Source organism: Cornus florida, unplaced genomic scaffold, assembly GCF_030987335.1.
Source record: "Cornus florida cultivar Cherokee Brave unplaced genomic scaffold, ASM3098733v1 CherokeeBrave_3.0.0_Hap2_Chr04, whole genome shotgun sequence".
Classification (NCBI taxonomy): domain Eukaryota; kingdom Viridiplantae; phylum Streptophyta; class Magnoliopsida; order Cornales; family Cornaceae; genus Cornus; species Cornus florida.
The window spans coordinates 20498998-20511253 of NW_026775574.1; the positions used below are offsets into that span (position 1 = coordinate 20498998).

The 12256-nt window shown below is 33.9% G+C and overlaps 1 protein-coding gene and 1 pseudogene across 1 annotated transcript; both read right to left on the bottom strand.

Annotated features, from left to right (window-relative positions):
• Positions 1 to 7309: 7309 nt before the first annotated feature.
• On the bottom strand, positions 7310 to 8328 carry LOC132304816 (glutathione S-transferase U17-like). The gene is made up of 2 exons (XM_059802530.1): positions 8201 to 8328; positions 7310 to 7487 (listed from the first exon to the last, which is right to left on the bottom strand). The coding sequence occupies exons 1-2, from the start codon at positions 8326 to 8328 to the stop codon at positions 7310 to 7312; spliced, it is 306 nt and encodes a 101-aa protein (XP_059658513.1).
• An 860-nt stretch (positions 8329 to 9188) lies between these two features.
• LOC132304817 (glutathione S-transferase U17-like) overlaps positions 9189 to 12256 on the bottom strand; it is a 43236-nt pseudogene continuing 40168 nt past the window's right edge.

Genomic DNA, 12256 nt, shown 5'->3' on the forward strand with positions numbered 1-12256 from the left:
ACCACTTGCACTGGTAAGACCTTGAGTGGTTTTCTCAAAATATTGAGTAGGGACCAATCCTTCTTCAATACAGTTCATGTCTGCACCACTATCAACCAAAGCAATAGCATTATTGATAAGATATTCCTGATTGATAACCAAATTAATGGAGATATACCATTTTTGGTAAGTGACCTGATTCAAAAGATTAAGATATTCTTTATCTTTAGGCACTTCAATCTGTGAAGACAAAGATTCTGTAGTAGCATGATTAACCTTTTCTTTTAAAAGTTTAATTTCCAAATCCATATTGGTTTGATGGATCTTTAATTGGCGAATTTCAGCTTTTAAATTGTTAACCTCCATCCTTAAATCTGGAAGACTAGCAGGACGAGAGTTCTGGCTTTGATGTTCTAATCTGTTTAGAACTTCTTTCATGCTATAATGATTCTCAGATATTATAAAGTCTGGATTATCATTATCTTCTTGAGGCTGTGCAATAGCATAACCTATTTCAAAGATCTTCATTTTTATCTGAGGATCTTGAACTTGATCTATAAGATCTAACAAGGATTGTTGATGAGCAGTTAAGACATTTAAACTTAGCCCATTCATTTTAACTATAGCCTTGTAATAGTCATTCTTCTGGTGACAGGAACATTCTGGATTACTATTTTCTTCTTCGGAGGAAGACGAAGATTGTAATTCCATGAGTTCTTCAGACTCAGAAGATCCATTTTCGAAAGAACTAGTATTAAGTAGTAATTTGCTTAATTGGAGTGTTAACTCTTCACTTATGGGAAGATTGTTAAGCTTCTCCTTATTTCTGCACTTATTTGCATAGTGGCCTACCCGTCCACATTTGAAACACTTAGCCTCTGTTTTGGGTTTTCCTTTACCCTTTGCTTTTGGATAGGTTTTCCTTTTTGGCTTAGTGTACTGTTTTGAAGTATCAACCTTTTGTTGATGTTTCCTTCGGGAATATTTCCTTTTATAAGGTTTGTCAACCTTATGTCTTTTCCTAACTTTAGGATAAGATAAAGGTGTCTGATACGTAAATTGATCACAAAATTCACCTACTTCCTTTTTCCCCGTTAGTCTCTGTTGTTTTAACTTAGACTATAACTTCAGATCATTACAAAGAGCTAAACCTTCTTGGATTACGATGTTGACTAATCCACCATAGGTATAGTTCCTGTAAGGGATAGAGATTCCATTATTTATATCCCTTAACTTCTTTCTAATTCTTTCAGCAAAAAAGGTAGGAAGACCATTCACAAATTTTGCCTTCCAGTGTTCATGATTGGCATCACAAAGCTGTAAAACCTTGGCTAAGAAGACATCTTTATACCAACGAAAATGGGTTAAAGATGGACATCTTAGATTTTGTAACAACTCTCTACTTCTTTCACTGTTAGCACCTTCTGGGCCAACGAAATGTTGAATAATTGTGGTGATGAGAGTGTAAACCGCATCTGCAGTTGGGCCTTCTTGCTGAGTATTTTCATCCTTTACAATCTTGACAGCTGAAAATAAATCTGCTTTCTGAATATCAATGAGAACATTATCCCACCATCCTTTAAGGATGCCGGTAAAACCTGCAACAATAAATTTGGCAATTGTTGAATCATTGTTGTGGCTTAATTTACAGACTTGGCTGTACATTAACATTTGATGTACAACCTCATAAATCTGATAGTCAGATTTACCATCAATGTTCCATTCATAAATGGTTTTCCCATGAAAAGATTTCTGAGTATGAAAATAATCTTCTTCATACAAGATATCTTGAGGGGTTGGTCTAGGATAGTAATATCTACTCGGAGCAGGGGCTGTATTGGAGTGGATATTTTTATCATAGACAATTCTGTTAAGATCAGGCATAGTTGAAAAAACAGCCTGAAAATCCTCAATATGAGGAGTAAATTCATTGTCAGAAATAGTGTCAGATTCAGTGTGGGATAAAGTTTGGATTTTAAGTCCTCGAATTTTCTGAGTGAGGAGTTAAAGAAATTCTTCAATTTTTTTTTTCCTGATTGGACAGCTTGAAACCTGAAATTTCAATAGCAGGTTGAACAAGAGCCTTTGATAAGGGAACGTCTGGGGAAGATTTAACGAAGATGGTTTTAGTATTAAGAATATTTAATGCTGTATCAACACCTGTCTCAATTCTGCCCAGTTGGGACCCTATCGTTTGCATACAGACATTAGGATAGTTATTCTGTCTGGATACTTTATAAATATCTTCCTTTATAATAAAGCTGCTTTCTTTATCACTATTTGGAAGATTAGTTGGTTAGCTATAAACCTTAGTTTCTACTTTAGAACCAGTATCTTGATCCGTGGTTTTCAAAAGTAGAGCTTCAGTGGGGGGATGGACTGAATGAATAACTTTATCAGTTTTAGTGGTCCATGTTTTCAGAAAATCATCCAAAATATTTAAATTCATAATGGAATGATGTGTTAGACAAAACCAAGAAACAAAAGGTATAACCATTTTATTTTCTTGAAGATAATTATAAAATTGTGTTTTATAAAACTGTAACTTTTCATCATCAAAAGTTTTAAAATCCCAATTTCTAAACTCTTGATATTTGTCCTGTTGAAATTCAGCATTAATGGCTTTTCTATCAGGTGTAAAATCCATTAAAACTAATATTCTTCTCTTTCATCACTTTTCTCTTCAGTTTCAACACCCAATTCTGATGGTGTGGGAGTGACTTCAATTCCAAATTCCCGTCGTGATGGATTCTTTGGTGCTGGTTCATAAACAGCATGTGGAATCTTGTTCTGTGATTGCTGGAGTCCCTTCAGCTTGAGTTGATTAGCCTCTGTAAATTCATCTTTGTCCTTAGACATTCCTGAAACAGAGTTGCGAGAAGGGGGATAGGAAACTTTATAAAGAAATTTAATTCCTCCAGATGATGTAGATCTGGGTAGATCTAAAGATCTTCTAAAATTAAGAAAAACATCACCATCACGATCCTGGATGATACAGTCTAAATTCCTATTAAGAATAGGTTTGCAGGAACTGCATTAAGAATTGTCTAATGGTCTGGGAACGTTATGTTACTCCAAGAAATTAGCCTTTTTGTGGCAATATTTGAAGTGAACATGTTTATATCCTAAAGCGCACTTGCTCCTTTAGAGTCTTTGCAAATAACTTTCGAACAGTAGGTATTAAGTACCTTATAGCGGATACGATAAATCACACTTATCACTTCCGATCCAGGTAAAAAATTATACCCATGAGTCTGTACACGAAGACTAGCTGCTTCGTATATAATTCTATCTGTCAAAGATAGATTTAGACTAGGATATACATCAAAGTAAACCGGTCCATAACATAGACTGGTTTCTAGTGCACCCATTAAAGAAGGGTGAAAATCCAAACACCTAGCATCCCTAAGTGTTGCCTAGATACAAGCATCCATACCAAGTAAGGTTAAAGGTTTAAAAGCAATTTAAATTAAACCTATATGGATATACTTGTATTTCTTCATGTATCTCTGAAGATCATAGGGAGACAATAATTTAATTATTGTGTCCTTGTTACTCAATTGCGTCGTCTGTTCCATAGTTTTAACTGCCCATAGATCAGCGATGTTGAGCATTCCGATTTTGTAAATGCTTCTTGCATCTACTGGTGGAATAGTCCACTTGTTCAATTTATTTTGAACATCAGTAAATTCAATTAATTCTGAATTCTTAATCAATTCAGAATCCTGTGAATCTTGTTCTGCCATACTGGAAGATGGGTTTAATATGGTTGTTAAATATTGTTAATGCTTAAGATCTGTATAAAATAATTATTATAAATTTATGTAATGAACAGTAAGTTACTATTCTGTCGTCGTGCTGCTTAAGAGAGGTCCTATTATTCGTCTATCAACGGTTTACTGGAAACAACGACCTGTGAAGCAATTTAATGCAAAAATGGTCTAACATTCCAACGCGACTTTTGGACGACCCATAATAGAATTTGCTGATAAGCAGGAGTTAAACAGATTAATAGTCTTATTGTTCGTTACATAATTATCATAATAATCATCCTACCAGAAACTTAAAACATTAACAATAATATTTAAGCCAACATAATGGCTCTGATACCAAATAGTGGAAGGATCGATATATATACAATAATCATATGTAATATTCGATTACTTTTATTAGGTTTAGCACTCAATTCTAAGTTTTTCTATGACTCTATTTTCATTGAGTTTGCTGAGAATGTGCTCATAACCAAACTTGATTCTCTTCCTTGCTCCAAAATAATTCAAAATTATAATGACATCAGTTGATTAATGTATACTGAAATAACTGTTGTGGAAATTCCACATATTTATAGAAAAATATGAAGTACAATATTCATACTAAATGATTCAAAGATAATAAACAACAATACCAATCAGAATAATCTAAGAATGATTCTTTTTTTAAATTAAATAATACATCATTTGAACTATATGGATATAACATGCATATGAAATTAACAAGATAAATAAATGAAATTAAAATAATAATAGAAATTAAGAATGAAAACAACAATAATAAAATAGGTACGAATGAGCTGGCCTTATTGTTGAGGCATGTGTAAACACATTGACTTAAAGTTGATAGTCCTCCCCTTCGTGCAGGTATTGGTGAAACTAGTCAACTCTAAGATACAATCCAATCAGTTCATAGCGGCGTCTCCTCCATGTGCACGACCACAGGAAGACAAGGTCCAAGTCTATATAAGTCTAGTTGCTCATAAACTAAATATATAAAATACTCTCAAGTACAGTATACACATAAACATATATGAAAGAGTATAACAGATAGATGGAAACCTATTCTTTTAGAGTTTCACTCACACTAGATATACGTATCCATACTTCACACCTCTAGAATGATAAACATATAACCGATTTATAGTGTAAAAGAATGTAGCGGTTATAACAACATAAATAGAGAATTTAAATATAATTATTTCATCAATAAATATAATAAACCATTCTATTAAATAATATTTAATATAATGTAACTTAATATATAATTTAATATATTTATTAATTTTATTAAAATTATACCCAACAATCCCCACCTATTTTAATAAAATAAGTAAAATAATTGAGCAACTTTATACTATGCAATCGGTGTAGGTGCTTTCTGGGCTTGAACCTGCACTTAATGTGTTAGTCTCCATTTGAGGAACCTGAATGAACTAAGTCTTGAATTCGGTCTCTTGAGCCAAATTTTAACATACCACACACATAGTATTGACGATAGACTTGGTTTAGTGGATCAGCGCGATTAATGGCCATGCACTGATATCTTGATTCTCATGAAAGCTCTAGGGAACAGCCCAACTCCCATGGTCGCGGCCTCACAATGACTTTCACTTAGGTGAATCCTCCAAGGGTATATGTGACCTATACCCTGCGAGAGTATGCTCACCTTGAATTCATTCAGGGCAAAGCCCTTCCTTAACGTCACATCACAACACGGATGCCATAGGGATGAGTAGGAAAGAATCTCCTCGAGAAACCTCCTAAAAAGAGTATTGTCAATGAGTTACGCAGTGCAGATGGTGGGTCAGAGCCTGTGATTGGTCCTGAAGATCAGTAGAAGAAGATTGTTGCGAAGTTTGTCAGAGCAGAGGATGATAGTGAGGTGTTATAAAGATTCAATCCAAGTTGATGATGACACGAAGGTATGAAGAAGGTGGTGGCGTGAAGCCCATGAGGAACAAGTCTTGTGACAAGCCAGAGGATGCTCATTTTCAAGATGAGGCAAAGGTGATAGAGGTGAAGCCCACGAGGAACAAGTTTTGAGGATAAGTCAAGAATGGGTGCTAGTTCTCAAGATGGGGCATGGGGTGTGAAGAATGAAGGGGTTTGCTCTAAGCCCGATAAAGAGCAAAGGGGAATATGATGAGTGAAGAGGAGAGGTTTGTTGCTTTGATCCAGAAAAGTAATTGATGAAGATGAGTTGAAGATTGGTGGGTTGCCATGCGTGAGCAATTGAACACCAACGAGGTGGATGGATAAGATAGGAAAAATTAAGAATGATGAATTTGAGAAAAGGTGGAGATTGTTAGAGTGTTTCTCAAGTTCATCATAGTGCTTTATTTGAGGTGGAGAAATCTTCAGTTGAGGTGGAGCTATGAAGAGATCCTTGTTTAAGGTGGAGCAATGGAGAAGCACGTGAAGATTGAATTTTGAGCCAAGGTGGAGATTGTTGGGTTTGTGGCTCAAAATTTGTGCGCAAAAAATTTGTTTCCTTTTTCATTTTGGAAGTTGCGAGAAACAGTTTCCTGGTTGGTTTTGGAATCCAGAAGGCTTGGGGAAAAAGGCTGAAGATTTGGGAAAGAAGTTATACCTGCTATTTTAGAGTTGAAGATGGATATGGTAACTCCTTGTAGGTAAATTGATCATTGTCCAACAAGGAATTAGATTTGAGGAATACTTGTCCAACAAGGAATTGGGTTTTGAAGACTCTATAAATAGATATAGGTATAAGGGGTTTAGAGACAGAAGAGAGAAAAGATGTAAGGGGTTTAAGGGTGAGTGTTGTAAGGAGAGGGGAGCGTATATGTAATTCTCGAGTGTATACATGTAGCTTTAAAAGAGATGATGAGTGAGTGAGTAGGGTTTTGACATGTGCTTATATACTCTCTTCCTTGATTCATAATAATGAAATCTCTCTCTCCTACGGACGTAACCCTAGAGTTGGGTGAACCATGTAAAATATTGTGTTGTGCATGTATGTGTGTGATTGTTATCTCCATATATGTTTGTGTTGATGTGATGTGATGATGTTTCCGCTGTGTGTGATGAAGGAGGGATTTAACTCTAAACAACAACCGACCGTTGAGTGGGGTGGAAGGAGTTAATTATCCCCAACATATATTACATTATAATTCGTTCCATTGAATTCAAGGGATGCAAATCAGTAACTAATTTAATTTTGGAAACTTCACACAAGCTTTGTTCTAATGCAACTGAGCTACAAAGAGGCATACATGCGTTAGGTGTTACATTTGAATAAAAAGCAAAAGTGAAAAGAACAACATATATCGAAACATTTACCAGAAAGAGAAAAAAAAAAAAAAAAAACATATATCGAAACTCAAAAACCAAAAGGCTGTTCAAGTTATTACCATCAGGTGATTGGATCATGTACTTACAGGCAATGTCAATTGGAAGTAGGAGTGTTTACTATGCTTGTAACCAACTTAGCTATGATGTAGTGTTTATTGCATCATCTGAGCTGAACCTCTCAGCCCATCCCATCAGACGTGGCATCTCGATCTCTAGCAATGGTGTGGTGTGGTTCCCATTTTCTTTTATATCCTCAGCCATATGTCAAGGTACCCAAAACTATCCCCACCAAAGAAAGCATTTTCTTTGCTGCACTTGACAAATACCTCCTCCAGCACCACCAATCCTGCAACAACTTGTTCTGCGGCCTTTGCCTCCTCTTCTTGTGCAATCGAAAGCTCCCTCGGTGATGGATATATACCACTGCAACCATTTCAATTATATCATAAAATGGTTACAATAAAATTCATGATTTATGAAATAGAAATTTTTATATAGAGAGTTCACTAAAATGATATGTCACTAGTACTTCTAAAATTAGGATTCAAATTGTGTCCCCAATTTGAGTATTTCAATGCGAAGTTCTATTTCATATAGCATTGCTCTTGAATTAAGTATGGTATAAAAGCTATACAAATAGAATTTTTGACAAAGCCGGAGTTATGAACGTTTAAGATTGAATAAAAACTTCTTTAAATCCACAAAGTATAAATAAGGAGAATTTTGAAAATATTATTAATCATTAAATAATTCTGTTCTCTACTGTACATGTATATATTATGTAGAATTCTTGTAGTATAAAGAAACCCAGAATTTTTTTTGATAAGTAGTAAATAGACCAAAAAATTCAACTATTTCTAAAACAATAGTATAACAAACCTAACCACTAAAAACTACAAAATACCAAAAATCAAGAATAATACAAGTTCGTACGTTTATGCCTCTAACAAAAATCCCTAAATATTAATCATTCATAAAACAAAATATCGGGCCCTTAATGATGGAATTCGATTGAAAAACTGCCTACATCAGCAGCGAAGCTACTAGAATAGGGGTTTTTGGGTCAAAACTAACTAGTCAAAAAATTTCCAAAAAATGAGCCAGTTTGTCAATTTGAACACTCCAGCAATCCAAACGATCTCTTGGAACCAAGGTTCTCTTCAATGAACTCATATTTGACAGACTTTATGTTGAGAGCTATTTGAACCCGATTCGCAAATGGGCTTGGCCTTGTCCCAAGAAACTTCACATCACTCATTGCCATTGCAATTCTCAATGAAGAGAAGCTTTAGAATTTGAAAACTGAGTTAAGGGTTTGATTGGGTTGATATGAATTTAGGGATGATTCGGATGAAGCAAGAGCCAGCACTTGGTGTATATGTACGAGTCTGGTGTGCCTCGAAAATATGCAGGGCCTGCTCAGTCCAAGTTCATGGGGCTAAAGCAAAATTCTAGAAATATTCAACCAAAGTTTTAAGTTCTTATCATGAACCTTAAAGTGTTATAAATACAAGTAATAGATGATTTCATTAGCAAGAATTAAGTTATCCCATTGTAATTGGGAAATTATTTTTGAGAATTTACAAATGCAAAACTTTCTTATAAAGCAAAATTAATTTGAAAATTGAGAGATTTTGATAATAGTTGAACAATAGGGAGTGAGAAAAATATACTACTAATAATAGTAAAATAGTAAAAAGTGAGAACAAGTCTAACATAATAAGAGAGATGTAATGAAGTAGAATTAATAAAACTCAAATTTGAAATTATCGAGAAAAAAATACTCAAATTTGAAATCTAATTAAACATTTTTCATGTGGAGCCTTAGGCAAAACAAGGCTATGCAATTAGCAAATAAACAAAGGAAAAGAAAGGGACCACAACAATCTTACAACTAGTTTACTATTACAATAACGTAATCAATGACAATTTTCAAGATAATCAACAGTTATATAACCTATCAATTATGAATGGTATCATATGACTCAATATTCTCCACCAAAAAGAAGTGTAACAATTTCTTTTTAAAAATACTCTTATTCTTTCAAATATTATGTGAGTTTAAAAGCAAAAAAGAAACACAAAAAAATGTCAAAAATTAAAGGTACCCAATTATAAGCAATTTTAATTGGAGGTAGGAGCTTTTGTTGTGAGTTGAAGCAACTTGGCTGTCTCAATGAGCATCTGAGTCTTTGGAATGACACCCTTCACTGCATCATCTGAGCAAAACCTCTCAGCCCAACCCATGAGACGGCGGCGTTTTGGTATACTCAACCAGCTCCACACTGCCCACCACCCTCAGCCACCCCAACAAACACTGAAAAGCTATATCAAGGGTACCCAATTCGATCCCCGCCAAAGAAAGCCTTCCCTTTGCTACACTTGACAAATGCCTCCTCCAGCAGCACCAGTCATGCAACCACCCGCTCTGTTGCCGAAGCCTTGGCCGCCTCCTCTTTTGCCATCCCAATCTGGTCTCAGTGATGGAAACCACTACAATTATTTCAATTATATCATAGAATAGTTACCGTAAATTTTTTTAGGATAATGCTCGGTTACTGGTATGGTGAAGCTACTCACTCTATGTGTCTATGTGGTCCAATAATCAAATAATACATTACTTTTGACAATAAAATAATTCATACCTTTCTTTGCTTTCTCGGATTAACCATTAAATAAACGTATATAGTATTTTTAGGTGTGAATTATTTTATTATTAAATGTGATATGTTATTTTATTATTAAATTACATAAGGGTGAGTGGCTTCACTCTACTCACTAGTGAGTAGCTAAGCATTATCCATTTTTTTATGTCCAAATGAAATTTTTAAACAAGTTGATAAAAATTCGGGTAAACTACACTTATCTTCCCAATGTTTTAGATTATTACAGTTACTTTTGGGAACAAAAGTCGTTGTGGAATTGGTAGGAACCGTACTGAGCTGTCCCTTTGGTTGGTTCGGTTAGGTTTTCAGGTTGCAAAATGAGGAATTGTTTTTTGATTCCAAATCTATTAAAACCAAATCGAACCAAACTGTAAACTAATATAATATATATATGTATACATATATTACAATATTAATAAAATATAAAATCACATATATAGATGAAACTAAACACACAAGTACACAACAATATGTTGCATTTTTTTAGACTGCACACAAAGATAAGGCTACTATTAATGTAGTAAGTTATTGAAGTTTTTTTGAAAGTAGGTAAAAAAAAAAAAAAACAAAAAAAACAAAAAAAAAAAGGAACTGTGGTTTAGAACTAAACCGGTCTTTCACTGTTCGATTCAAAGCCTCAACGATTCTGATTCCGGTTCCAAGTATCATGGAATCGGTTGGAATCATTTCGATTCCGATATTGTAATGATCCGGTCATTTTCCTTCCTTTCTTTTTTTTCATTTTTACGGATTTTTTTTTTTCCGTTGAATTTTTTTTTTTTTTTCTTTTCCGTGTTTCGGTTTTTGTTCCTTTGGGTTGTCTCAAGTACTCAGGAATAGTTCCCGAGACTCTTTCTTTTGGATTGATACCGTCCTTACGAGGACCGTATCATTTTCACATTTTCTTTTTTCGACATTTTCCTTTTTCGTCATTTTTTCGTTTATCGATTTCCTTCGTGTAACCTCACTTTTTGTGTTAGGATTTGATCTCAGCTTTGCATGCATCCATAATATTTGATTTCTATGAAATGCGTAGTTTTACTTTTTAGAAAAAACATGTTACTTATTTACTTTTTTGTAAAGGGCATGGATGCATAGTTTCTTTGGAAACATTCTTTCTTTTTGGGGTTTTTGTGTAATTAAATTTTGCGATTATTTTTCATCTCAGAAACCATTTTGTAATTTAACTTGCAAGATATTTGAGAAATGACCTTTTTGCAATTTTCGAAAAGTGTGACAAGTGTCACACTCCCATTGATCCATTTGTCATATTCCATTAGTAACCCTTGGAAGCCTTGGATGATGACATATGGAAGGTGATGATTCACCCACTTGTTGGTCTAGGATTGGTACACTTGTTGGCTTGGATTGTTGACGAGTGTAAGGCTTGGATTAAGCCTTGGAAGAAGACTTTAGATGATGACCAGTGTAGGCACATGATATGATCTTGTGAGGAGGCTTGGTTGGTTGACAAGTGGAGGGTGTGGATGAGTTGTGTGTGTGTGAGAGGTAGTGCTAGTGCACATAGTGAGTGGAGAAATACATCATTTCTCTTTTATCTCTAACACTTTTTCCTTTCTTCCTCACTTTCCCTCTCTCCCACCATTGATGAACCTTGAAACCCTAGACCTACCACCATCATTTTGGACCCTTTCCCTTGACATTTGAACTTAACCCTTGGGAAACAAAAGTTTCCCCTCACCTTCCCCTACAAAAACTTTGAAGGGTTTCTTGGAAAACCTTTGCTTTCTTTGGATTCTAGAGCGACACTTCTCTAGTAAGATATGGGGTGATATATGTTTATAATCTTAGTGTTTTAAATGTTTTTGTAACTTAATGTAATTTGTATGCATGTCTTTAACTTAATTATAAAATTTGTTGGTAGTAGTACCTTGCATGAAATTTAGCTAAAGCATGATATTGTTAAAGGTCATGACTTGATCTGTAACTTGTGTTAATTTGAAGACATTTAGAGTTGTTTTGAAATCTAGAGAAATTAATTATTTAATTTAATTAATTTTTATTTATATGTTCTTTTAATTTAAATTAAGTTTTGACTTGATATATGTAATGACCATGATATTATCTTTGACATATAATTATTTGGAATCATTTGGAGTTGCTTTAAAATCTAGAGATTTAATTATTGCATTTTAATTAAATTCTATTTCATTGTTCCACTTATTTGATTATATTTTTGACTTGATATATTTAATGACCATGATATGATCATTGACATATAATTAATTGAAGTCATTTGGAGTAGGTTTAAAATCTAGAGAAATTAATTATTTTATTTAATTAATTTCTATGTGATTATTCAATTGATTAATTAGGCTAAGACATGATTTTAAACTAGGCCTTAACTTGTTCTTCTAACATATATTAAGCTTACTTCATTTGGAAATGTTTTGTAATCTTGCATTTTTCATTAATTTGCTTAGTGAACTTCTATTTTGTTAATGTGATGATTTAATTATATATTTGAAGTTGTTTTAATAATTAAATCATGAAATTAGAACTTGT